Consider the following 27,975-nt stretch of genomic DNA (forward strand, 5'->3'; position numbering starts at 1 on the left):
ATTAAGGTCTCCTAGGTACTTGGCGTTCCAAAGGTCCCCCTTCTCCATCTCTAAACCTTTGCCAAGTTGCCTAACCTTATAGAAAATACACAGAAACTGGATAGGCTCAAAATAAATTGGCCTACTGAGGATTTCTAAGACAAAACGGTTGCAGTAGCAACTGTCTTGTTTTTTAAGAGGGGAAAAGCATTACGCATACCGCCCAGGCGCGGGGACGGGCCTGGGATGGTTATGTGGGACTCCCTAGGCTGATGAGATCTGGTTTACCCACTAAAACCCCTCTGTCGCCGTCGCCTTGCTATACGGCGAGGTCCCAGGCACTCCGAAGTACTCGTCCGCAACCTCGCCAGCAATCACCTAGTGTTGTGAATTTAAGCTTTGAGGCGTAAACTACAAAACTCGAGTCCCGACTTCTGAGTCTCGAAGCCTCGACTATATAAGCCTCAACTTAATTAGTTCGCGTTGCTGCTTACGAGCACAAAAACCTCGAGTCTTCAGGTCTCAAGCTTTAAAGCTTCTTAAGCGTTGAAGGTTTAAGTCTATAAGGTTTGTAGCATTTAAGTCTTAAAAGCTTTTAAGCCTGAGGTCGACAGAAGTAAAAACAGGCCAAGTGCGAGTCGGATTCGCCCACTGAGAATTTCGTACTTTTTAGTATCCTGAGATACAGCCTGTTGACGTGACTGGATAGACGGACAGCGGAATTTTAGTAATATAGTCGCGTTATTACCCTTTGTGTACGGATCCCTAAAAACTACCACACCGGACACCGTCAAATTAAGGGTTAAAAATAAATACACAATAATACTTCCTGCCTATTAGGCTTGTGTCGTTCACGAACTATGAACTGTTAGGAATAAAATCCCATCAATGACCGAAATGAACTGAATCTTTCCGTGGTCTGAGAATCGGTCTTTGCTCATTTATTTCAGTATAGGATCGGCGAGCGCGAGCGGTTTGGATCGAGAACGAATGTGTGACTACGCCGACCGAGAGCGAGAGCTACTTAGCAGAGCAACAAAAAAAGTCAAGTTGTCATATTAAACTTCGGTTACTTACAACCTTTCGGCCCGGAATGTTACTATCTGTGGACTATTCGTATCGTTTTGACACTCTTCGGTCCCATTCGTTCTGATCTTTCCGACCGCAGTGGTCGCTGGTCTGGTTGAACTAAATGAGCAAAAGACCTAAAAGAGCGAACTAGTTCGTGGGAGCGATTGAACGAGATCGGAGCGCTCCGATCAACGAACGAAGCGGCACAAGCCTACTGCCTATAACGCTCGTTGTTTGAGCTCTTGACGGTTGACCCAGGTCTTCGAGGTTTGGGGGTTTGAGCTATCTATGAAGCCTGAGTCTTAAAGACTTACTCTTAAGAGCTCATAAAAAGCTTGAGTCTTTAAGGTTCTGAACCGTTTTTGAGCTCAAACCTTTAACGCTTGAGCCTTCAAAGCTTGAACCTTCAAGGTTTGCAAGTCTTTAAGGTTCAGAAGTCCTCAAGGCTAGTCTATTAACAACACTAAAATCACCCCACCGTCTCAGTGGGCGCTTACATTATTTACCGCGCCCTCCCACGCAGGGCCCCTTTTTTGTAGGCGGCAGACGTCCCCGAGCCTGTACAGGTACCCTTATGGGGGTAGCTGCCGGTCGTGTGCCAACCGGCGCCGCCCCACGCGCTTGCGGCGCATTGGCTGAGGCCGGATCTCCCTCCCTGCTGCGCTCCGCCGCCTCCTTCTGCGCCATCACGTCCTCGCAGAAGGAGGAGCAACATCTGTCCTAACCTTTGAGTGTGCCTCCTCAAGATCAAGTCAGCTAGCAGCTTTTGACTGTGTGAGGCGTGAAATAGGGTCGGTGGGCGCAAAATAAACACGTCATTTGAATTAATACTTTTATTTTGAAATATTAATATTTGCATGTTGTGTAGTCCTCGTGAAATTTTCCGGGACTTAACTTATTTGTAGCTAGTACCACAAAAAATACAAAAATAAATACATGCGAGATAGAGCTTCACACTATTTAGCAGGGCGATCAGTTCCCTTACAGTTATCTCAATAGAAAACAGTTGTAAGAATTTTACAAAAACAACTATCTCGAATATAAAAATCATTGTGACTAATCTTTAGGAAATTAATTCCAATTACTGTTTACATTTAAAATGGAGATATTAAAAAGCATCGTGAGACATAACAGTCATTAATTCTGAATTAGTAATAATATAAACACTTAATGTGAACATCCATAAATGCCATCCTGTGACGAAAATTAAAACAAGCATCTAACGAAACTAAGGAGATTAAAACTAATACTTTGTGAATAGCGTAGGCACCTCAGTTCATTGTATTTACCTGAAAAGAAAAACGGGAAAAACCTTATTAGCGCAGGAAAAGACGATTGTAACTCGTAATTCAAAAATTGAGATGGGGCTTCACCGCATACTTTTATTATCTGGCCTGAAGGTTTGTTTTCAAAATATTTTTTGTCTTTTGTAAAACCTTCTAAATTGGGGCCGTTGGAAATGGGATATGTGGATTTCAAGCGAGGAAATGTCGCCAGTATCCTTGGTACAATGCCTCAAGGGCCTATTTTAGACATTTATAGCTAGCTTTTAAGTTTAGTCTTAGTTTCTTATAAATCGTAAATATGTTCATGTAAATAGAGTTTATTTATAGATAAGATTCACAGTTATTCAACTCTGCGACCAACTCCGACGCAGTCTGAAGGAAATGTTCCTGTCGTGTGTCGGTGATGCTTGGTACCTATCTGTCATTATTAAATTACAGTGATACGATGTCGTCAACCATGAGAATAGCGTAGACGGTCTCTGTAGTCTAGACTCGTGCTGAAGCAGTGATATATAGAGGCTGAAAGACATGTTTGTGTCGCAAGTTGTCTCATTTAACTACATTGATACTCACGATATCGTCGATCTTGAGTATAGCGCGGACGGTCTCTGTGGCCAAGCCCAGCGCTGAAGCCGTGACATGGAGCGGCTGCAGGACGTGCTCTTGTCGCATGTCGGTGACGCGTCCGCGGCGCACGTTGACGCCGGCGCCGGCCGCGCCCGCGCCGCCAGCGGCGTGAGCGGCGCGCAGCTCTGTCACTGTCTCGATCGGGTTTAATCCTGTGGAAAAATAGGATGAGGTCAATTTATTTGAATTTGTTAATCGGGCGTTTTCTCAAAGTTTGTCCAAAACCTGATTCTCGTTAACTGTGGTGTTTTTGGTCCGTTTTATTTAGAATCATCAGTAGGTTCAAACTTGATGTTTTTTTATGGAAATTTTAATTTCCACTATGCCACGAAACGTGATCTTGTGGTACGGAAATATTGAACACTTTTTAAAAGATGGGATGGAGAGTGCTATCGATTCTGAGTAAAACGAGCTAAAAAAACATCAGGATTTGTGAGAATTAGGTTTTGGAAAATATTTCGTGAGTGTTAATTATTCTGGGTAGAGGTAGAGGTAGGGCACGTGAAATACGAGCGAACGAGCTACAGGCCGTCTGAGAACAGTCCCCCGTCGCATGGCACTTTCAAGAAAGAACCCGCGTGTCATCGGACCTAGGTACTTACTACGAACACTTACCTGCCGATCTTAGGAATGAGCCATGTGACGAAGCATTTAAGCGCAAATTGAGAAACCTTTTGATAGATAACCCTCTGTACTCTGTAAATGAGTACATGGAATTGAATTTATGATAGCATGCATTTGATTACACTGACTTCGGATTTTATTTCATTTGTTAATTTTATTGTGCTTTGTGTATTTCTCTTTGTAAATGACGATCCTTATTGGGAGAAACTATTCATTTTATTATTTTCAATTTATTATGTAATTTTTGACGATCACGATGAGAAGATAAACATAACTTTGGCATGTAAAAAATTTAGTGTAATTTTTATCATGAAATAAAGAAATCTAATTCTAAATAAAGTTCGGCTAGTGCAACCTGGCCAAAACGTCGGGTAAAAGGTAATAATAATAATGTTATTTTATCGCGTTCGACCCGTGTGTGTCTTTAAAAAATAAAGTTCGTTCGTTTAGTTAAACCTGGCCTGGCCATCGCCACAGAATACATATTAGTACAAGTACAGAAAGCCCTCTCCAAAAACCTGTTTGAAGAAATAACTACTCATGCTACGATACTATTAAGTTCAAATTCCGATCGCGCAACGCTAAATACATACATACATACATACATACAATCACGCCTGTATCCCGTAAAGGGGTAGGCAGAGCACATGAAACCACTAAAGCTTCAGGGCCACTCTTGGCAAATAAGGGGTTAGAAGAAAACGAAACTGTGGCATTGCAGTGAAAGGTTGCCAGCCTCTCGCCTACACCACAATTTAACCCATACGACACCCACGGGAAGAAAGGGGGTGGTGAAATTCTTAACCCGTCAACGCTAAATGCCTACTATTATATTAAAGTAGAAGTGCGCTCTCTTTCTATCGCGTAACTCGTACCTTTTCTGATGATAAAGGATTGTTTCTTTTAAAAAAATAATATAATCTTAATATTTAATTATTACCTTTTTTATATTGCTCTACTTTAGTTCGAAAAAGTAGGTCTAATTGTAATAAATTCGCGAGTAACTAACGCGTACTTATTTAGATAAGTACCTTAATTGAAACAGGCTCGATATTACCTATTCAAAGGCCTTGAATAATAGGCTAGTTTCCTACTAGTCAAATCAGCTTCTTTTTAGGAACTGTCAAAACGATTTCTTAATATGGAATTACTATGAAATACTAAGGAGTGACGTCACGGTCAATTCATTTACTTTATATCTTTCTTTTTGACTTATTAAATAGAAATTATGTTTAAACATAACTAATGTTCATATTTTTCTTCTAATTATGTGGTGCTTTATTTCGTGCACTGCATAAAATATTTAATTTTAAGTATAGGAAACTAGCCTATTCCGCCCTTTAGTTATTTTTGTAATCAAATGAGGTTTCGAATAATACGATCACGATAAAATATCAATTCTGTGACAGCGGTCGAATCAGTACGTAGGTACGCGACGAACAACTCTCACGCGTGCGTCACCGCTCGCCCGGGAGGCCCTCACTTAAGGCCCATTTAGATGGTACGAGAACTCGCATACGAGTTTTATTACATTGCGGTATTTGATGGCTCTGCAAATTTGTATGTAATCTCGACAGCCCTGTACGGATGGCATTAGAGAAACAACAGCTTCGATGAAATTAAATGTTTGTGATTATTTTCTAAGGAACCTATGGTTTGATGATGGTAAGACGTTGACTTTAAATGACTTATGTTTAAAAGTTTGCATACTTCCTGCATTGTGGATGACAAAAATTCAGTACCCCGGTCAGTTATTATTTCTCGAGGAATACCATATCTCAAAATGAAACTGTTAACAAAAGCGGTTGCCACTGAGACTGTGTCCTTAGATGTAAGCGGATACGCCTCGACGTATTTGGTCAAGTTGCATTGAAGCGTTAATATATAAGTATAATTATTGCTATCCTTAACTAAGGGGCCCACTAAATCTAAAAATAACCTATCAAAGGCAAAGTTACCTGTAGTCGTTATGACCATTGGTTCCTTTGTATTTCTAAAGTATTTTTGACGTTGGCATTTGTCACATCTTTTGACAAATTCTGCAACGTCTTTCTCTAATCCTGGCCAAAAATAACGTTGCCGAATATTATTTAGCATACGTCTGATTCCAGCATGTCCGCTAGTAGGGAGCATGTGGTAGTCATTTAATATCACGCGCTGTGTATCGTGGTTGTCAATCCGGGTAGTGCTCTTCAATATGCGCAAGAAGGGTCCGGACCACTGCGTCATATCGTTAATGGTTTGAGCTAGTTCTTTAATTAAAGTTATGTTCTCAATATTCCTAAAAATGTATAAACAGTCGACTGATATTTTATTACAAAATTCGCTCAGTTCCCTCGCAAAGGCAACTCGTGCGCGATGCGATCGGGTTACCGGCCTAACATAAATAATAGACTTTGCTTTGTCATATGCGTAATCGGCATGTATTTCGTGACACTTGCTACTTAAAACTTCCCACTCGTTTTCATTTAAAAATCGTAGCTCCGTATAACTTCTCGGGGGTTTAAGTACTTCTACGACTCTAGGGTGATCAATCCTATCATCGGAAGCCCTATCAACATGAGTATTATTTTGCTGCTCCATTTGTTTTCTTCGCGCGCGAGTTAATACCGATATGTAATTTTCGCTCATCTTTTTCAAGTCGTCACTTGTTAAAGTTATACGCGACAATGCGTCTGCAGAAACATTGTCGGTCCCTTTTACATATCGTACCACAAAGTTATATTCCTCAAGGAGCAGCCTGAATTTAATTAATCTGGTAGTGGGATTAGTCATATTAAATAAATACACTAGCGGTTTGTGGTCAGTTTCTACTATGAAGTGCCGCCCATAGAGATAAGGTCGAAAATATTTAATGGACCACGTAATCGCGAGAAGCTCTTTTTCCACGGTTGGATAATTAATTTCTGATTTATTTAAGCTACGGCTTGCGTACGCTACGGGGTGTCCGTTTCCGTTGCAAAGTAGAGAACCTATTGCTATTCCGGACGCGTCAGTTTTTAAAATAAATTTGTTCTCTTCTCGAAAATCCGGGTATTGAAGTACGGGTGGCGTGGCTAATGACTGCTTAAGGGATAAAAATGCTTGTTTGCAATCGTCGTCCCATTTGAATGTCACGTTTTTACGTGTTAAATTATTTAAAGGTATACATGTAGCGGCAAAATTTGGAATAAATTTTCTATAATAATTAGCAAAGGCGACGAATCTTTTTACATCCTCTGTGTTTTGTGGCTCCGGATACCCCTGTAAAACTTTAACTTTATCCGGGTCCGGTTTAATACCATCCGCCGACACTACGTGTCCTAGATAAAGAAGTTCTTTCTTCAAAAATTCACACTTGTTCGGATTTAATTTTAAATTGAATTTACGTAAGCGACTGAAAATAGCCATCAGATTTTTGTTGTGCATATCCAAATTTCTTCCAAAGCAAACAAGGTCATCCATGTATATTAAGCACTTTTCGTAGTTAAGGCCCGACATGGCTATCGTCATTGCCCTTGAAAAAGAACTCGGGCTAATTTTTAATCCCATTGGTAGCCTAGTCATGCAATATTGCCCTGAAGGGGATACAAACGAAGTGTATGGCCTACTTTTTCAGCTAAGCTGAGTTGGAAGAACCCTTGATGTAGATCTAAATGACTGAAGTACATAGAACCGGACAATGAGTCTAATATATCATGGATGTTAGGGAGAGGGAATTTATCGTCCATTATACGGTCATTTAATTTTCGAAAATCTATTACCAATCTCCATTTTTTATTACCCTCTGAATCTGGGTGTTTAGGTACTAAAAGGACTGGGCTCGACCACTCGCTTTGCGTTGGTTCGATTATTTTTTCTTGTAACATTTTTTGTACCTGGTTTTCAAGTTCTGATTTTTGAGAATGTGGTAATCTATACTGTTTGACAAAAACAGGTGTTGCATCGGGTTTTAAGTGAATATTCTGTGGGTCTAATTTTGAGGGCGTTAATGTATCACCAGGTATATAAAATATATCTGAAAACTTTGCGCAAATATTCTGAATTGAGGATTTTTCTTCACTATTTAGATGACCTAACTCTAAAAGTGAAAACATTTTACGCACCCTGTCCCCATTAACTTTTGTATCTTCAAACGTACATAAAGTATATTGTCTAATATTTTGTATTTCGGGCCTAAAATAACTAAGATGTACTTCTGTATCTCTAGTATTCAGTAACTGAACTGGTATTCTCCCTGCTTTCGGTGTACATAATCCTCCTGCCAAAAATACGCCATTGCAAAGCTCCTTTGAAATTACTATACAATCCTCGGTTACTTCAGTTTCTATAAAGAATATTTTTTCACATCTTGGCGGTAAAGTTAAATAGTTATTTTTACCTAATGCTCCTAGCTGTAAGGGTATCGTTATTTTCCCTAATGTAGCTATATTTAAGGTGAATGTGTTCTGTTCGTAGTCTATAATACAATTATGTTTACGTAAAAAGTCCCGCCCTAGTATGGCACTAGGACCGCAAGGTAAGTTTCTAAGTACGTGAAATTTATGACATAAGCGGTGTCCATGTAAAGTAAACTCTATGTAAGCATAGCCTTCTGTGTAAAGATCGCCGCCGAGACCGATTATAGGAACGATTTGCTTTTGGATTGGAATATTTAGCCGCGAAACTGTTTCATATTTCACGGCCGATACGGCGGCGCCCGTATCTGCTAGCATCTGAAACGTGTCGTTTCCAATTACTACTTCTAAGGAACTGTCATATCTGTATGCATAAATCGTATTAGGGACGAAAAAATTCGTAACCTGGGTTTTCTGTCGTGTTTTTAGTTTCCTGATTCTGACTTGACGTCGAAGGCTGTGGCTCTTCGGCTACATATACATTGGGCTGACTTTTGGACCTTCGGGTAAATACGTTCTCAGATCTAAACCTATAAAATCCGCGGGTCGGATTTGCAAAACCGCGCCCAGTTTCATTTTGAGTATAGTTACCTCGCGAGGCCCGATTCCCGTAATAGGAATTCCGCACTTGCATGTTGCCGGGTGCTCCCCGACGCGAGTTATTGAAGCCTCGGCCTGTGCGTGGGTTATACTGACCTGTAATTCCCCTTCGATTGACAAAGATTGGAATCTCGCCGTTCTCCCGTGTGGACGAAATCTCCTCGTCCTTCGCGGCTTGAATCGCATCCTTTAATGTTGGTAGATTCCTGGCTGCCAGTATGATCCCTAAAGTAGGATTTCGCAACCCGTCGGTGAACCTTTTTATCGCCAGCTTCTCATTTATAGGTTTTAATACCTTGTGCGCATTTTGGTCACCGTCGGCTTGAGAAATTGTTAAATCAACGAACAACTGTTCAATTTGTGTACCGAATTCATCAATCGAAAGTGATTGCTGTTTTATTTGCATTAACTTACTGTGAATAGCAGTACTTGACTTTTTGGTTAGGAAATTATTTTTTAGGTCCAGAATAAGCGACTCACAGTCTGTGTATGACTGTGACATTCGTAACTTGGCATTTTCAGATAAACGTGTCTTGAGCACGAAATTAATTAATTTTCTTATACCGTCCGTTTCTAACATTGATTTATATAGTTCAATGGCATCGATTAATTTTTTAGTCGTATCCTCATCACCGGTCATAATAGGTAAGAGGTGGACTGCCGTTTTGAGATCGAATTTTTCCATGGCGGTTGACTTTACAATATGACTGCTTGTACAAAATTGGTATATTTTGTTATATAGATGTTCGATATTATTACGTAATTCGTCAATATATACTACTGTATCGCTGGTAACTTCTCCTTTTAAGATTTTATTATCTATCACTTTTGAATACTCCAAAAACGTATCATATAACTCTTTTGCTGTTATCAACTTTTCATTTAATTTCTTTTCTGTTCTTTTTTCAAGACTTAACTTAGAAATATTTTGCTTAAGTTTGCTTAATTCATTGTATAAATCTGTAAGCTCTTGAAACATCGCCTTAAAGGCATTTACTTGACGAACATATATGATACGTTTTAGATAAATTTATATTAAAATTAATCTATGTTATAGGTAATTAATTCTACTAACTCACATTTGAACCACATAACACTTCACTTTCGTCGCATTGCGTCACCGTGCCGTCAAAAGTCCGAGGAAGGCGTCGTAAAAAAAAACTGTTACACCGCATCTGCTGCTCGGTCCTCTTCCCGAGTCCAAAGGATCGCCTGAAGGCCACTTGACCGTTAATTTCCCTACGGATCATCTTCTTATGGCATCTCAAATATATCTTGTAATCAGGGTGTCCACTACTAAACCCAAAAAAAATTCCCTGACTTTTCCCTGACTTTCCATGACCATTTCAGAAAATTTCCCTGACTATTTTCATTCTACGATGACATTTGCTTAGGGTTGCAAAAAAACATATTTTTCTGTCTTAAAAAAAAAAAAAAATTCCGAAAAAAAAAATTTCCCTGCATTTTTTTTTACAGTTCCGTTCCTCAAAAAGGAAAAACGGAACCCTTATAGGATCACTCGTGCATCTGTCTGTCCGTCTGTCACAGCCAATTTTTTTCTGGAATATGTTTGTTTTCTAAAGTACGAAACATTAAAATTTGCAAGGCAGTTCATACTTTTATACCCGGGGTTTATTTTCCTTTTTTTTTTTTTTTAATACTACGTCGGTGGCAAACAAGCATACGGCCCGCCTGATGTAAAGCGGTCACCGTAACCTATGGACGCCTGCAACTCAAACAGTGTCACATGCGCGTTGCCACCCCATTAGAAACTTGTACATTCCCTTTTGCTGTGTTAAGTACACAGTAAAAAGGAGTGTACAAGTTCTAAGGAGGGTTCGGCTTGCCGACGACTCAAAGGACAATAGACGGAACAAGTTAGTTCCGTAAGTTCTCCCGTCATCAGCACACCGCACCCTCGTTGAGCTCTGGCAGCTTATGTTAACTATTAAACTTTAATTTTTGGTCTTATAAGACTAACATTAACGAAATAAAATGTCTCGGAGCACTGGAGGCTTTGGTCATTTTTTCTTTGTATATGACATTTATTTAATGTTTAGAACATAATAGTAGTGTTACTACTTAAAATAACAAGTTAAAATATTTTCTATGAAAGTAATTTAATTTGTTCTTAGTATTTAATGAAATAAAATGTAGTTGGAATTATCGCCATTTACTTTTGGCTATACCAGTGCCGGCCCGTGCACTCTCAATGAGGCATATCAGGGTAAAGTGAGTTTGAGTTTCGGCGCCCTTGGATAGGCCAAGCAGAAAAAAGTCGCGAGCGCAGTGAGCGCGAAAATTTTTTCCCTTTTATACGGCCCTGGGGCTGATAGTAGTTATTATGTACATACAACATACACATACATATATTATGTGCAAACAAAATGGGGTACCTAACCTATCAGAGCAGAGTCAGGAAAGCAAGCTTGAAATGAAAACGAGATTTCGAGCGTCTAGTGAGTGCGAAGTATTGACTAAGTAACAAAAATATATAACCTGTGTAGAAATAGTAAACGCGAGCGTAGCGAGCGCGAATTTTTTTCTCTGTTGTCAGCGTCGGGATGCCCATTTAGGTGTTTTGCCACTACATGCCTTTAGGTTTCCAAGTGCTTTAAAGTTCTCTAATCATCACGCTTATTATCCTCCTATGCTCCTTTGACTAATACAAAATTGCGCATCTATGTGACATTTTGGGCCATTGGCTTTTTAAGGAACTCCGCTTTGGATTGTCGGATCGGATAGATTAGATACTTAGGATTTGGACAGCGACATAACTTTGTCTTTGTCGTTTTCACGTCGCCCTAGCAAAAGCACCTTTCCAGTTAATCTGAATCACAATAACTGAATTCATACCCGACCCCCTCGCCATTTTGGAATATGTGGGTGGGGCACGCAATGTAAAAAAAAATCTGGATTTTGGGCCTGATAAATTAAGGTCAAGCATGAAGATATCCCTCATTAGCAATCACTGGGATGGACTACATTTATTTGTCATAAAAAGTCTAAAGAGACAATTCTAAGTTGCCTTAAAATTACTACCGGGAATCCATCTTTGGTGTCATGGATGTGGCCAACCCAAGAAATCATATAATTTTTTTCAATACTTTTTGATTTTTTTTCTTGGTGCCAAATTTTTCCCTGACCTCCGAATAATTTCCCTGACTTTCCATGACCACTATGAGCTTCCCTGACTTTTCCCTGACTTTCCCTGACTTTCCAGAAAGTGGACACCCTGGCAATGTAACTAAAATCGCATGCGAGGTTGCACGCCGTCTAAATCAGGCCTTACAGTTCGATACCTACACGCTAGCCATCGCCGCGGTATCATACCTGCATTCTCGGCGAGCGTAGAGGGCACGACCTCCAGCGCGTCGGCGTAGGCGCGCAGGCAGTAGTGGTCGGCGCCGGGCGCCGCGAGCGCGGCGCGGGCCAGCGCGGCGGCGGCGGCGGCCTCGGGCGCGCCGCCGCCGGGCAGCAGCGCGGGGCGGCGCGCCACGCAGCGCACGGCGCACAGCGCGTCGTGCAGCGAGCGCGCCGCCTCCGCCACCACCGCGCGCCCGCCCCCGCGCACCAGCACCGACACCGTGCGCCCGCCGCTAGAGCACCCGCTCATCTGCGAATTTATCAACTTTGTCCGTTTAGTTGTCCGACGAAACTTTCCTCGTCCCCGAAAAAAATCATAAGTAGTATTCGAATGCCGCCTTCGGCCACACCGATGTTACGATCCTCGGAAATGATCATAATACAAAAATGGTGCCGATGATGCGGTCGCGGTCGGCACGCGAATTAACAGCCGAAAAACATCTAACCGTGAAAGAACTCGAAGCTCCTCGACCGAATCCAAATTAATTACATTCTCAGCTATGAAGTGGTCGAGCGAGGCGATAAACCGACGATCCGATAAAGACAAACGTCTCGCACGTGTCACACGCGCCTCGAAAAACTCACCTTGATGTACTTGCCGGAGGGTTCGTTGACCTCCTCCACCAGGTCTACGTTGACCAGGTTCTCAGCGGTGAAATGGTCGAGCGAAGCGATGGGCCGGCAGCCGAGCGTCTTGCACACGAACTCGATATCCTCGCGTTCGATGTCTTTGATGACCATGCACTTGATCTTGTCCAAGAAGTGGACGGCCAGGTCACTCAGCGCGTCTCTGGAGGAATGAAATAGGTCATTCAAATATATTCATGTATTTTTTTACTAATATCCAAAATGAACATATAATGATAAATTACCAGAGAACTAGAGGAGAGGTCAAAGCCAAAACTAATAAAATTTCACTCCATCCCCACCCAAAAGCCTTCAAAAACCCCTGACATAATGAACACCCTTATTAGCTTTTGCATTAAAAGCCTCCTTCCATTATTTCGGTTCCAGTCATTTAGAAGCAGTTTTCGCTATGCTGCATCTAAATGATGGAACAATTTGCCGCCACCCGTAGTTAACTGTAAGTCCCTGGCGGGTTTCAAACTACTATTATTATTAAAAGATAGGGTTTAAAGAGTCCCATGACGGAATTGGCTTGTCAGTTCTTCGGCACTGTTACTTTTCTAACTGACAGGCCATGACCGTCTGATTCATTTAGTTCGCCAAATTGCTCAAGTGTATCAGAACCAGTTCTCAAGGATCAAACCTGAACTGACCTGAGAATGGACTTCTGCACGAGCAGCACGTTGCAGCCGGCCTTCTTGATCTGCTTCACGATGTTCAGGATGTACTGACGCTCCTCCTTCAGCACGCGGTCCATGGCGGCGTAGTCTGACACGATCACGTTGTGGTCCATCTGTGTACGGAAAACCATAAGGCCTAATTTACATGATACGATCTCGCATGAGAGTTTCTTAACACTGCGGAATTTAATCAGCTGGTAAAGTTTTAATGTATGATGATCCAAATAGTCCAAAACCCGACTTACAGAAAGACATTCTTATGGAACATAGGACAGTATGAAAATTGAAAGTACGAGAAGCATAAATGCGAGAAATGGAAAAAGACCTCAATAGTACGTAAGGTTAAACAATACCGTTTTCATCAGTGACATGAAAGACGTCTCTAGTTTCAACAACACTCACATCAGTCTTTGGCGGCGATATGCAGAACTGTATAAGTCCAACTTTGGCCTTCTCAAGCCGGTGCGGTCCGTTGACGTTGGCCGCGCGGTGCGGGATCACCAGGCCCTGCACGAGCTCGGTGTCCTCGACGGTGCCGCCGAGACGCTCCAGCACCTTAACGTCGCGGAGGTCCACGCGTGCGCCCACGCCGCCCACTATTGGCTCCATCACTGAAAGTGGACCGACAGTTAGTACTCTCACATCACAAAGGAGTTTTTTAAAGTGTTTGGCTAACGGAGCTGTTAGAGATTTTATTTAAGAGAAGAGAATATGTAATTGAACCCATTTCCTCTGCACAAATCTACAAAAATCCATGTACATTCCATCCAGCTTAGTAGATTAATTTTAAGATAAGAGCAATATAAGACAAACTTTTTCAAGATGTGATGATGAAACTAATTGACACTGCAACCACTCTGTAACTACAAATATGAATTAACACTTTCGCTACCAAGAACCCGACTGTCGGGTACACCGCTCGTAGAAGCGTAGCCGATTACATGGGTTTCCCCGTATGTAGCGAAAATGTCGTAGCGCCGCGTAGAGCCCGGTTTCGAAAGTGTTAATAAAATACATTTGATAACCCACCAGCGCGAATAGCCTGGACAGCAATAGGAGCCAAAATGGTTGAATGCTGAGACACAACTTTAGAGTTGAGGGAAGTGGCAGCTGCCTGCAGCAGAGCATCCTCATTCGCCAGGTCCACGGGAGTCGCCATGCCTTCAACCACCTAGGACAATGGCAAATATATTAGAACAATGTACAAATTATAAGTTAAAAAGTGTACCATTACAGCATTTTGAGTTGTCACCTTAAGGGACGGTCTCAATCTAAAGGTACCGCATTGTCAATTAGCATAAGGACATCGATCTAAACTACCTAGATGCACCATCATGGCTTAGAATGTGTCCGCAGCAAATTGTGCTTGAAAATGTTCTAAGCACAATTGGGCGGTCAGTAGCGCTTCATCCGCCGTGTCGGCAACATGCCTAAGTGCTCCGTAAAAAAGTGCAACGTATCGTATTTCCGGTAAGTAATTGTTAATAATTTTATAATGTTATGCATTTGTGGCCAAAATGGCTTCCTAACTTACTAAAAACATTTATTTTCTAGAATAATTAAAGTAAATTCCTTGATTTGGTCTTACGCAGTTTGTCTCCTTCTCTCGCGCTATACTAGTAATGAGCGGACGGCGACAAAAGATGGATGAAGTGGAACATAGTTAAAAATGGAATGATGGAGTCGCTAATTTATATTTTTTGTAAAAGAAGCCTATTTCATATTATTAGTGTATGTATTTATTTATTATTATGGACCAATAAGTCTGAAATAAATGATTTCAATTCAATAATATTAATACATATCTTATAAATTACTTTAATTATAAAAAGAAACAACCCGGGAATAGCAAATTCGTTTTTAAGTAATGAAAAAGGTTTTTATTCCAGATTCCCAAAACAAGACGTTGAAAGGGAAAAATGGCGCAAGATTATAGCTGAAGAGCGGAGAGAAGATTTACCCACACAAAGCTTTGAAAGAAATTATGTAGAATAATAAATTAATGTCATCATTCAATTCTTCTTTGTTTTAATAGCTACTTAATCCATATTCTCCAAGTGCACCATCCCTCACACACACCACATACAATCCCTCAACTGTTTACCTTCACATAATCGCTACACATACACTCACTACACGCACACACACACATATGTTATATATATTAGACGACCGGTCTGGCTCAGTCGGTAGTGACCCTGCCTGCTAAGCCGGGTAGAGCATTTATTTGTGTGAGAATTTTGTTCAGAATCTGTCAAAGTTGTATTTATCTATTTAAGAGGGGGTAGAGCAGGGAGAATTTTCCTGTCATTACCCCATTACACACAAACACCCTTCACTCACACTACCTCAATTTACTGTGAAAGGTCAGTGACCCTTAATTTTTTTCAAGAGTGTTATTTTGAGTTTGTAGTCAACTACTAACCTCCTTTGAGAAATTAAAACTGTAAAAAAGGTAGCATACAAGAAGACAGAGAAAAAATACGCATCATCTAGCTTTCCTTCTCTGTTCATGTCTCATGTGAATTTAATTTACCTAAATATGTAGATAACGTTCCTTATTCAATTGATTGTTTATCTAGGTGTATTTCAAATTACTTTGCACTACATTTTGCGTTACTTTTCTATACTTAGATTAAAAATCGTCAGCCTGCCTATCCCCGCAAACATTATTCAAAGACGTGTGTGAAGGGCTAAAGGCCGATACCTCCAGGCAGACAATTATTATGGTCGCGTGATAAATGATAAAACATCAGCCCTATCACACTATTTGTAAGTGCGATAGGGACGGCCCGATGTTATACCATTTATCGCGCGACCATGATTGCCCTGCCGGTCTTCGGAGGCCTGTGCTGTGCATTACGTATATGCGGGGTGTATTAAAGACTAACAGATAGGTACTTTATTCTTTTTGGTCGTTAGGTTTTTTATCAATTTATCATTTATTTTGATACAAAAATAAAGTATGTGTATAAAATAAAAACCTAATGAATAGAGTACAGCTAGCAGCAGTCATGTCAGAGACACAAAGAAAGACAGGGAATATCGACGCATATCTTATCTTATCCAATACTGCCATCGCCATCTGCATCAGACTCTTGATCTTACCCAATTTCTGAGTCCCTTCCAGTTCCTTGAGTTGAAAATGTTGAAACTCATACTTAGTATTAAATAAACCACAAATACATATAAAAATCACAATATAATTTTAAATAATGGCTTGGGCCCTGTACCAGTTGCAGTCGCTACGTCTGTAAAGCCCCTTGTAGTTTCTTTTAAATGGCTAAATACCTAGATGTCATGTCATACACATCTGTGATGTAACTGAAAATTAAAAAACATCGCTCAGAGATAAGGTTCAAATTAGAATGGCAAAAAATACAGTGCAGTCAAAATACCATCAAAATACGAAAAAGCATATGTCAATGTCAATATCACTGCCGTATGCCGTATTTCAGGCCATAAGGGCTGTTTTCTCAAATATGAAAAAATCTCAAAAGCAGAACTTTAAATAGTATTTTATGCAACAGGCGTTTAAAGGAGATCAAAAAAGACGAGTGGCGTGGGTAACAATTTGAGGCGAAGCCGAAAATTGTTATTAAGACGCCACGAGTATTTTTTGACTCAGTTAAACACCGTTGCATACAATACTTTTTTTACGACCATGCACTTAGTTTTTAATAGGTTTCTTGAATAACTTTCGTGAAATTCACACTGTTTCCTGTATTTTGACGCAAAGGTTTGCACTGTCAGCTCAGCTGCCCAAAGCCTTCCCGCGCACGCGCGCCGTATCGTTATAAAGCGTTGCCATGGTTACAGAGCCAAACAATGCGTTTTCAATTTTTTCGATACTGCGCGCATGCGCGGAAAGTCGGCGGACACTGGCTCTGGGGAATAGACTTTTATGTAGGGTTTTAAAGATCTATGCACGACCCTGTAAATGACGAATAATACATAGTTCGGGAGTAGAAAAAAGACTTTCTAGGAAAATTATTTTGAACTTGATAGGTAGAACAATTTTTAAAAGTTGTACAAAAAAAATCTGAACTAAGTTTGTAACTATATGAAAAGTATTTTTTATCTTAGATTGCATATTTTATATGCATATTATCGTAACGAATTTTCTTTCAAATAAAAAGAGAATTATTAGAATAGGTTGACGGTGTCTACCGTAAACTAGGGTTACATTGACCAATTTGGGAATTTAAACTTCTCTTTAATGGGTATTTTTACCTATTAAATGTAGGATTTAGATAAGTATAAATTCCAAAATTGGTCAACGTAACGTAACTAAGGAAGAAAAAAAATGGGACCATCAACTTTAAAAAAAAAAAATGGTTCGCAGTCAAATATTACAACTCTTTAACACTATTTTGGGGTTACTTTGATCAAGAATAAAAATTAACATACATACATACATACATACATACAATCACGCCTGTATCCCATAAAGGGGTAGGCAGAGCACATGAAACTAACATCTTCGAAAAACCAACTTTATTTGCAATTATTTCAATATTTATCACAAGAAGCGATCAAATTATCAGCCTCAACAAGTACCGTGACAAAATCAGACAATAATTAACTATGTGTCATTATGGTCAATGTTACCCCATGCAAGTGATCAAAGACACCCCACAGAGTAAATCATTAGTAGTAAATACCTAGTTTGACTTTATGATACGAAATTCAATACAATGGTATAGCTGAACACATTTCTGGCAAGCTAATATTCACTGTGAACCTTTTACTTTAATACCCACTACGTTAGTTTAGAAGTTTATTTAAACATGAAAAATAGCAACATACTATGCTTATATTTTGACATCCGCACTGCCCACGACCATACTTACTTATTCACCGCGTCAGAGCACCATCTAACTATAAAGGTTGGTTAAGGGTTATCATAATATGTGTAGATTTCATTACCGACCACTCATAACATATTAAATCCTTATTTTTTGGTAAAATAAATATAATTTGCTCGTGACAGGTCATATTTTGTTCGCAATCCGAAAGAGTCAACCCTTTTCCCTATTCACCCCCTTCCCGACCCTATTCACTCCAACGTTAGGGTGAGCGAAAATTACTAAATAAAACGACATATTTTCAAAGACAAACCGAAGTTCACACTGCCGGAAGATTTTTTGTGTAAAAAATTAGCATGGCACATATAAAAAAACTGCTATCGACGTTCAAAAGTCGGTTTTGGCCCTATTCACCATAAATTACGTTAGGTATACCCGTTCCGACCCCATTAACCCAAAATCTTCAGAAAACGATGTACTATGTAGCCCAATTTTATTTGGTATTTTGGAGGTAGCTAGTAAAAATAATTTAGTTTAACAATTGTGCGAAAATAGATTCTCATTTGGCCGGTTTTTTTAACCTGGCCTGGTGGCCTAGTGGTAATAACGTTAGCTGCGTAAGCTGAAGACCCGGGTTCGATTCCCGGCTCAGCCACCGTGGGCCTTGTCGTTTTTTCTTTCGTGTATGATATCTATTTCAATATATGTGTATGTATGTATGTGAACACTTTATTGTACATAAGACAAGTTAGGACATAAAAATACAGTAAAGTTATGATGTACAAAGGCGAACTTATCCCTATAAGGGATCTCTTCCAACCTTTTATTAGCGAATTGAAAATTTATTATTTATATAAACTTGAAAACACGATCAAATCAAAAATGATTCAATAAAATAATTTTATTTCTTCCCTAGTTGTATAGTTTCATACTTATGATTTTTATTTTAAAGTAATCCGTCTATATTATAGCAACCATGGGTGATTTTTGCGGACTTAAGTAGAAACGTGGAGGTAGACAGAAGTGTGATTAACATTTCTAAGTGTTAATTTCTTGTATCTAGTCTAACTACGAAGCAATACATTGACGTATAAATTGCGTCCATATACAGAGAGGTCATTCATAAAAATACCACTTTAGGTAAGTTATATATATTTTATACAATGTGACAAGCATTGACCACACATCCCAATTCACCCCTCTTCCGACCCTAATCAGCCCCTTCGTAAACCTATTCACCCCTTTGCGACCCGATTCCCCCCATTCCTGATCCCATTCACCCCTCAGGCCGCGGATATTTATTCATCCCGTAAAAATTCCCCAACACAGTTGCATCGCTTTCTTCATGAAAACCATTATAAAAATGAAAATATGTCTTATGATTTTCTGTTATTTATACATAAACTTTAGAAGTGTATACACATTCAAAAGTATAATGAACGATTAAAATGAGTAAAAATCCAATAAATTTGAACGTCAACTTTGACAGACATGAAACTGTAAATAAAAATGTGTGGCTTGCACATTTTCACTGTAATTTTAAATATTCACATATTTTTTTTAGTAACATATTGTGTATAATACTTTTCACTCAACAGATAACTGTTATTGGCCTAAGACTATGTGAAAATACCTATGTAAGTTGAATATTTACGGCTGTTGTCCTAAATACAAATAATAATAATAGTAAAAAAACATAATATATTATTTTCCTACTTTGATTACGGAAAATAGAAGGAATATGTCAAGAAATATAATAATATTATATACCCCCGGAACCCTTTCACCCCAAATTACGGTATTTATTAAATTGTCATTATGTAAAATGTCGGAAACTACGGAACCCTACACTGACGCGCTCTTGGTCGGTTTTTCTTCTTAATGCTATGTAAGAGATAATAAAAAATTACACCTCCCAATTTATGTTTTTTTTTGCAAAAAAAATATTTATTGCTTTCCGAGACATTTCTAAAAACCCCTGACTCAATGGGGATACGACGTTTCATAACAGAGTTCCTATGATCACCTTTCTGCTCCATCATCAGATTAGCTCCATGATACCATAATATTGCATTGTCACTTGATTTACATATGTGTGCAAAATTTCAGCTCAATTGGAAACCGGAAAGTGGGTCAAATTTAGCTTCTACGTTTTGACTCAAACTAACATAACTAACAAGGCAAGTTGAATAAAAGCTTGTACCTATAAAGGCTTCTGATACTAGATTTGCAATAAGTTTACTTGTCATAATTTAAGAACAGATGAGACAGACATATCCAATGACACAAGTCTGTACCGTTTTTGTGAACTGTCAAATCACCTCATACAATTTACGGCTGTAAGGCAACCAGGTAGGGTTTATTATTGCACTTTAATTACATATTAATGATTTCTAGCCCGTAAGATATATATTTGCTTTAACAATGGATAGATATTTATGCGGGTGAGAGTGTAATTTTGGTTTTTATAAAGAATCAAATATTTTTAAGCTACCCGATCAGATATGTATGCGGATAAGGACCCTCCCACATCTACCGTCTTGCGATCGTAGCGTCGGGCCAACTGTATGGCCGCGCTGACGCGGCGTCTTTTTCCATACAGTTGGCCCGACGCTATACGCTCGCGAGACGCTAGAAAGAGAGACGATGTTTTTGCCGGTCACGGAGCATCACAAATTTTTGCCGGGAACATGTCGTCATATACTTATGGCCCCCTATAGAAAATCAGATATTTTTGCACGGCTGTTCATAGTCATTTATGCTGGTCACCAGCTGGTGTTCCATGAATATTTGGTCTAGTTGAGTGGAGAAGTGCCATTCAAAACAAGCGCTTTGTAAACAACGATGTATTTAGGTGATTTATAATTATTATTGTTTTCAACTTACGGTTACGTGTTCGCGGTATGCACAAAGTAAATCTTTAATGAAATTGAGTCATTTTTTTATATACACAATTAAATTTGAACCAAAAGCAAGACCTATACCCGCTCGCATTCCCCTTTTTTCTATTCTAAATAAGAATCGATTAATACGTATCTGAATATGTATGAATAAATTAAATTGTAATTGTTTACATACAACCTGTGAAGTTTGGTTGACAAAATTTGACGTAGGTACTGTCATATATATTTTTAAAATGACGTACTGTTAATACCAGCGTAATGAAAATGTATTCCAATGAGTAAAACAAAACATGAAACTTTTTTCAATTTAACCGAACTAGAATGAAATCATTTATACTCATTCGGTTGTGTTCGTTATTTTCTTTAATAATGTGATATATTTTTATTTATTTTTTATGCACAAGCCATGCACCTTTAAATTTTAAATGAGATTGGATCTCCACCTGACATATTTGATTTACCCTATTTATTTTGAGCACAGTTTTACACTGGTATGGTTTTTCGTGTACGTACACCATTTTCTGTCAAAATATTTGTCAAATTTAATTGTCAACGCGGAGCGACCGGCGACACGTCTGCCTCCGATGAGCCGCTCACGGCATCTAATCGAAAGGAGAATTCTGACAGCAATGGCGAATGTATGGAAATTTTACGATAGTTTAAATTTAAGGTAAAATTTCTTTGGGATATTATTAAACGCACAGCAAAAAAATAATCGCCTATCAATTTATCGTCATCAATAATATACTTCTGTACATCAAATTAATTACTTCACTGCAAATAAACTAAATGATTAACAAAACTAGTAATGCAGATTATTCCAAAATACACATCAGCACGACATTACTTTTTTCCTCTAATGCAAGACAATTAAATTCCTTTAGGAACAAAAATACAACAATCTTATCAAAAATACTAATTGCGCAGCAATTTACCCGTCTTCATAGCAAATTATTTAATTCGAAGAGCATACATCCTTTTTTCTTATTTTTTAAGTATTCACGTTCAGCTAATTTAATAATTATTATAGCTACAATATCTTAATTCATTGCATTATTTCTAAGGAGCAGAATTGTCACCGTCACGAAAACAAACTTTTGCTAGAAAATTGGGTTAGGTTAGGTTAGAACTGCGACCCTCACGGAAACAAACTTTTGTAAGAAAAGTGGGTTAGGTTAGGTTAGAACTGCGACCCTCACGGAAACAAACTTTTGTGAGAAAAGTGGGTTAGGTTAGGTTAGAACTGCGACCCTCACGGAAACAAACTTTTGTGAGAAAAGTGGGTTAGGTTAGGTTAGAACTGCGACTCCCTTGGGTCTCTGACGACGAGATTATGAGGGTAGACATCCGCCTGAGGGGAGGTAAAAAAGCTCCTGGGCCTGACGGGGTACCTGGAAAAGTCCTACCTATCATGCTAAAGCATCTCGGAAACCGAATTAGGGAACTTTTTGATGACTGCCTGAAGGAGGGCCTGTTTCCGAGAGGCTGGAAAGAGAGTAGGTTGTGCCTCCTCAGGAAAGATAGCCGCCCGCCGGACAGTCCCTCCGGATATCTGCCAATAATAGTGCTCCTTGACGAGGTAGGGAAGATGTTGGAGCGTATCCTTGCTGGCCGCATTCTCCAACATCTTAAGAACACCGGCCCGGACGTCAGTGACAGGCAATTCGGGTTCCGGGCGGGGCTGTCCATAATGGACGCACTTTCCTCTCTTAGGAAATTTAGTGAGGATGCAGCGGGGAGAGGGCAGGGTGTCGTAGCGTTATCACTCGACATCGCCAACGCCTTCCGCACCCTCTCATATACGTAATCAAGGAGGCACTTCGGTACCACCACCTGAGGACAATCGTGGAGCACTACCTATCTGAGAAAGTAGTGCTCTACGAAACAAGAGAAGGTCGAGCAGAACGAGAAATGGCCTGCGGTGTTCCACAGGTGTCAGTCTTAGGACCACTCCTGTGGAACATCGGATATGATTGGGTGATAAGGGGGGCGCCGCTTCCCCGCATGTCCACCATATGTTACGCGGACGACACAATGGTGGCTGTGCGGGGAAGAGAATTGGAGGAGACACTGAGGAGGGCGGCGGTTGGCACAGAACTGACGGTCGGCCGCATTCGCCTGCTTGGGTTAAAGGTGGCCCTCTCGAAGACGGAAGCGGTAGTTTTCGGGGGAAAGGATGGCGCCTGCCCGCCGGCTTGACGATTCAGGTGGAGGGGAATCTGTCCAGGTCAGGGCCAATATCAAATATCTTGGCCTGGTCCTGGACAGAAAATGGGAATTCAGGGAACATTTCACCCGACTTGCTCCACGAATTGTGGGCGTGGCTTCCGCCCTAGGCAGGCTGCTACCCAACGTGGGAGGACCAGGAGCCCCATGCCGCCGCCTTTTTGCGGGGGTGGTAAGAAGTATGGCCCTATACGAGGCCCCGATTTGGGCGGACCGGCTGTCGAGCGGAAACAAATCCCTGCTCCGGCGGCCGCAAAAAGTGGTGGCCTTAAGAATAATTAGGGCCTACTCGACGGTATCCCATGCGGCGGCGTGTCTCCTCGCCTGCACTCCTCCATGGGAGCTCGACGCCCAGGTCCAGGCGGAGAGGTATACGATGAGGGCGGAGGCCAGAGCTAGAGGACAACGCTTGGACCCAGAAGTGGCAGAGCGGGCAGACCGAGAGGCCAAGGTCAGGCTCCGAGAGCTATGGGAGGCCAGTCTGGAGGACAGTCTGGAGGACAGTCCGTATGGAACACACACCATAGGGGCAGTCCTCCCATATATGGAGGAGTGGCTGAAGAGGAAGCAAAGGCCCTGTCATATAGGGCAACGCAGGTGATGACCGGTCACGGCTGCTTCGGTCATTACCTGCACAAGATAAAGAGGGAATTGGGGCCCCAGTGTCACCAGTGCGGCGACCCTGACGACTCGGCCCAACACACGCTAGAGGTGTGCAGCCACTGGGAGCAAGAGCGCCGCGCTCTCACCGCAGCAATAGGAACGACGGACCTATCGCTGCACAGCGTCGTTGCAGCCATGCTCCGTAGCGAGAGGAACTGGAAAGCGGTCATCTCCTTCTGTGAGGACATCATCTCGCAGAAGGAGACAGAGGAGCGAGAACGCGAAAATGCGGCCTATGCGCCTTCGCATCGGCAAAGACGTAGAGGAAGTAGACGCGCGCAGTTCGCAATAAACGGCGCCCTCCCTCAATAGGGCCAGTGGGTTGGGGCCCACATTGTACGGCCTTACACGACTGGGGGGAGAATCAGAAGCGTCCCTGATTGTCCCCTTCCTTGGTGCGGGTTTTCTGGCCTAACGTCGGGAAAGACGGGGGACATTGCGGAAGAATGAATGTGCGAGCCCGTAATGTCCCCATACAACATCTTAGAGGGTGCGACGCCGGAGTGGGGTTTAGTGGGTATTCTCTTTCCCTCCCTCTCGCCAGGAGAGGGAGCTGAATGAGTGAGTCCCACATACCCTCCCCATCATAGGCGGGGAGAAATGCGTAAAAACATTCCCCACTCCGTCAACAAAAAAAAAAAGGTTAGAACTGCGACCCTCACGGAAACAAACTTTTGTGAGAAAAGTGGGTTAGGTTCGGTTAGAACTGTAACCCTCAAGGAATAAAAGTTTTGTGATAAAAGTGGGTAAGGTTAGGTTAGAACTTGCTCGATCCGCCAATCGCGTCATCTTGCGTAGGGATGGACTATCACTCGTTGAACCGTAAAAGCTGTTTAATGCAGTCAAAAAAGCCGTTCTTCTTCTCTGTGCGCTTGCGCTTTAAATTTTATGTTTTTTTGCTGGTCACTTTATGTTGTAATTAATAAAAAAATTGATTGCAATTAGAAAAAAATGCTGTGTCATTTAGATTAAACTGCTGTATATTATGTAAAAATAGAAGCTACATTTAAAAAAAAAAGCGTTGCTAGGTATACTGTGCGTTAGTAATTATTAGCGATGCAATCATGAAAAAGCTTTACTAAAAGTTAAAATAGATGCACGCCACGAATAATATTGTAGTGTATTTAGTAATATTTTGAGTTGCAAATTTTGCTGTTCAATTAGTATTTTTGATATGAATTTGGACTATATTTGCGTAAAAAAAGAAATTTTTTTGATTTTCGTTTAAATACCACCCAATTTCTTTGTTGCCTTTGAGAGGAAAAATATAAAAAACCTCAAAACTTCTAGTCCATTTATCTGGCTTTTAGAATCACTTAATGTTATAACTAAAGTATTGAATTTTTTTAACAAAGTTTACTAAACGGCGACATACGTTTTTCTCATTTTAGGTCAACTTTGCGTGGGTTTATTTATTATACCTTTAATAATTAGAGATTCTGAATAGTCAAAAGTTGTAGGCACACTCTTTAAGATAATAATTCCATTTATTTTATTTCATTTAATTTAGAAATGTGAGCAGCATTTGTTAAACGCCGAATGCACTTTTCGAGGATTTCGTACGACCCCCTCTTAAGTATGTATATCGTCGTTTAGTACCCATAGTACAAGCTTTGCTTAGTTTGGGGCTAAGTTGATCTGTGTAAGGTGTCCCCAATATCTATTTATTTATTTATAAACATACACACACACACATATATATATATATATATATATATATATATATATTTAGACAGTTTTTCGCAAAAATACCGCAAATTTCCTCATTCTCGCCTTTCATCTCATAGCGCGACTCCCATGATGCCTCTGTCCATCCTCGTTCCCAATTTAAAAATGGCGTTTAGATTGTTGCAGCGCGAACGAAATTAAACTTATGTTGGTTGCAATAAGACGTAGATTTGCATAAGGACTTGCCAATTGGGTATTTGTATAGACATATAAGAAAATTTGGTCCTTAGTTTAAGTAATACTTTTTATTGAGTCACATAATATGGTTTGAAACTACATCCATGACAGATCCACATTATAATGGAGACTTTAAATAATTGAATTTACCTGCAGAGCCATTTGTAGAGCTTTCTGGAACCCATCTGAAATGACTGTGGGGTGGATGCCCTTCTGCAACAGCTTTTCAGCAGAGTCCAGCAGGGCTCCCGCGATCACCACCACTGAGGTAGTGCCATCGCCCGCCTCAATATCTTGGGCACGGGACAGTTCTACCAACTGAAATATTGCAACAAATGTACTTAAAGCCAAACTTGCATTATGAGGGCTGAGTGGTCAAAAATTAAAATAAGAATATTGTGGAAATTGCACATAGTTCGAATTTCAATAACAAATTTTCTCAACTTATTGGGTTGACCACTCATCCTTCAATTATAAAAAGGATACCCAGTATCTTTAACATCTATTCTCTCTCAGCATAGTATTAAAAATACTAACCAGAAATATGAATTTAAAGATAAGTCAATACATACACCTTGTGAAACAAGGTAACAATACAAGGCCTCATGTCTACATAGTTTACTGATTGCATATTTTTATTCGAAAAGCAAATAATAATAATTAAAATTTTTACCATTTTAGCAGCTGGGTGAATCACGCTCATCTGTTTCAAAATAGTAGCTCCATCATTGGTTATTGTCACTTCCCCATTCGCAGCTTGGATCTGAAAGCAAATATTTACAGCATAATTTAACTAGCCCAGCCTAGTAACACTCTCACTCAACATTCTGTATATTTTTTACAGGTAAAATGCTAAAATGGTGCAATAAAGAATATTTACTTACTTAATATTTTTATACATATTCAATTCAAGGACTGTTAAGTAGAAACATTACTTTCTCTAGGTAAATATATTAAAAACACTATTGCTACTATTGCATTGCTACTGAATACTGCATAAGTACAACAAGTTAAATAAAAACTGGATTAGTTGACTGGACAAACAGTAGTAGTGTCATTTTTACCATTTTGTCCATCCCGCGGGGCCCGAGGCTGGTGCGAATAGCATCTGATACGGCTGAAAATAAACATACCGATATTACAGATATACACAGGAGAAAACATATGAACAAAAATAATAATTATATTCTTTTCTATTTCGAGTAGTCACATGACTAAACTTGAACAATACTCGAGACTTATAAAAATAAAAATATATCACTTAAAACAGACGGCTACAAAGAAGGAAACTGTACTGTTAGACAATTTAAACGTCCTTACTACATAACGTTTACTAAGATTGGATATTTCATTCAAATATTATCCCCAAAATCGAAATAAAAATTCAGATGTTATTACTCATATAGGTAATCGTAGGTATAGAATGTATAGATACCTTTTGCGGCATTTATGTTGCTCAGCCGAATGTCTGTCGGCTTGCTTTTATCCTTGTAAACAGCCGAATTAACTTTAGCGGAATCACCACCCGCTTTAGGAGCCATTATTGTTGATTTATTTCACTAAGTTTATAGCAAGATTCACACGATTAAAGTGGATTAAAATAGGGAATATATTTCTTCGAGTACTAGCACAAACATTAAAACTATTGACAATGACTTTGACAGTGACAGTTGCATAGAACCAAGAACCATAACATTGACAGTTGCTGAATGTATTTTTCTATATGATCTGTCATATAGAAAAATACATTCAGCAACTAATATTTTTTCCGTGTTTTGATACTTGCGCACGGCGCATACAGCTGGCATGAACAGTCTAAATTCGGAAATATCGGAACATGTACTTGCGCTAGCTGTATAGTCGACGCGTAATATAATCAAGTCACATTCATTATGATTTTTCATGTTCTTGGGAACCCTTTATTTTAGTAACAACGAAAAAACATGTATTAGATTATCGGAGCAATATCTAAACGATAGCCAGAAATGACAGATCGTATCCAATCACATCACTCCTCAAGCCGTTGATAAGTTTATTTCTGCTAAGAAACTTATAAAGACGACGTTATTTTCATACAGTCTGCAAGAAGATGATAAGAAACGATGATTGCCCTAGTTGCCAAAATAATTAACTTATTCGCATTCACCGTTCGAAGTGTTTTACTTGGAGCTTCATTCGTCGGACATGTAATATTTCTTGCAGTTTCTGTCGTCTGTACGGCACTGGTTAACTTT

The 27,975-nt window shown here is 40.0% G+C and overlaps 1 protein-coding gene across 1 annotated transcript; it reads right to left on the bottom strand.

Moving 5' to 3' along the window:
- Nucleotides 1-1,868: 1,868 nt before the first annotated feature.
- Nucleotides 1,869-27,400, bottom strand: LOC125226387 (T-complex protein 1 subunit delta). Its single transcript, XM_048130361.1, has 11 exons — nucleotides 27,177-27,400; nucleotides 26,806-26,858; nucleotides 26,415-26,504; nucleotides 25,892-26,059; nucleotides 14,266-14,407; nucleotides 13,639-13,847; nucleotides 13,210-13,349; nucleotides 12,515-12,719; nucleotides 11,897-12,179; nucleotides 2,910-3,115; nucleotides 1,869-2,339 (listed from the first exon to the last, which is right to left on the bottom strand). The coding sequence occupies exons 1-11, from the start codon at nucleotides 27,280-27,282 to the stop codon at nucleotides 2,322-2,324; spliced, it is 1,620 nt and encodes a 539-aa protein (XP_047986318.1). The 5' UTR covers nucleotides 27,283-27,400; the 3' UTR covers nucleotides 1,869-2,321.
- Between the last annotated feature and the right edge of the window lie 575 nt (nucleotides 27,401-27,975).

This window comes from Leguminivora glycinivorella, chromosome 1 (assembly GCF_023078275.1).
Source record: "Leguminivora glycinivorella isolate SPB_JAAS2020 chromosome 1, LegGlyc_1.1, whole genome shotgun sequence".
NCBI lineage: Eukaryota > Metazoa > Arthropoda > Insecta > Lepidoptera > Tortricidae > Leguminivora > Leguminivora glycinivorella.

What these genes read in the sequence shown, in the direction of transcription:
- LOC125226387 (XM_048130361.1), bottom strand. Translation starts at nt 27,282, where the DNA reads ATGGCTCCTAAAGCGGGTGGTGATTCCGCTAAAGTTAATTCGGCTGTT. An exon ending in TTCACCCAGCTGCTAAAATG is followed by an intron (nt 26,060 to 26,414) that starts GTAAAAATTTTA and finishes GCAATATTTCAG; the next exon opens with TTGGTAGAACTGTCCCGTGC. An exon ending in TGTCCAGGCTATTCGCGCTG is followed by an intron (nt 13,848 to 14,265) that starts GTGGGTTATCAA and finishes GTCCACTTTCAG; the next exon opens with TGATGGAGCCAATAGTGGGC.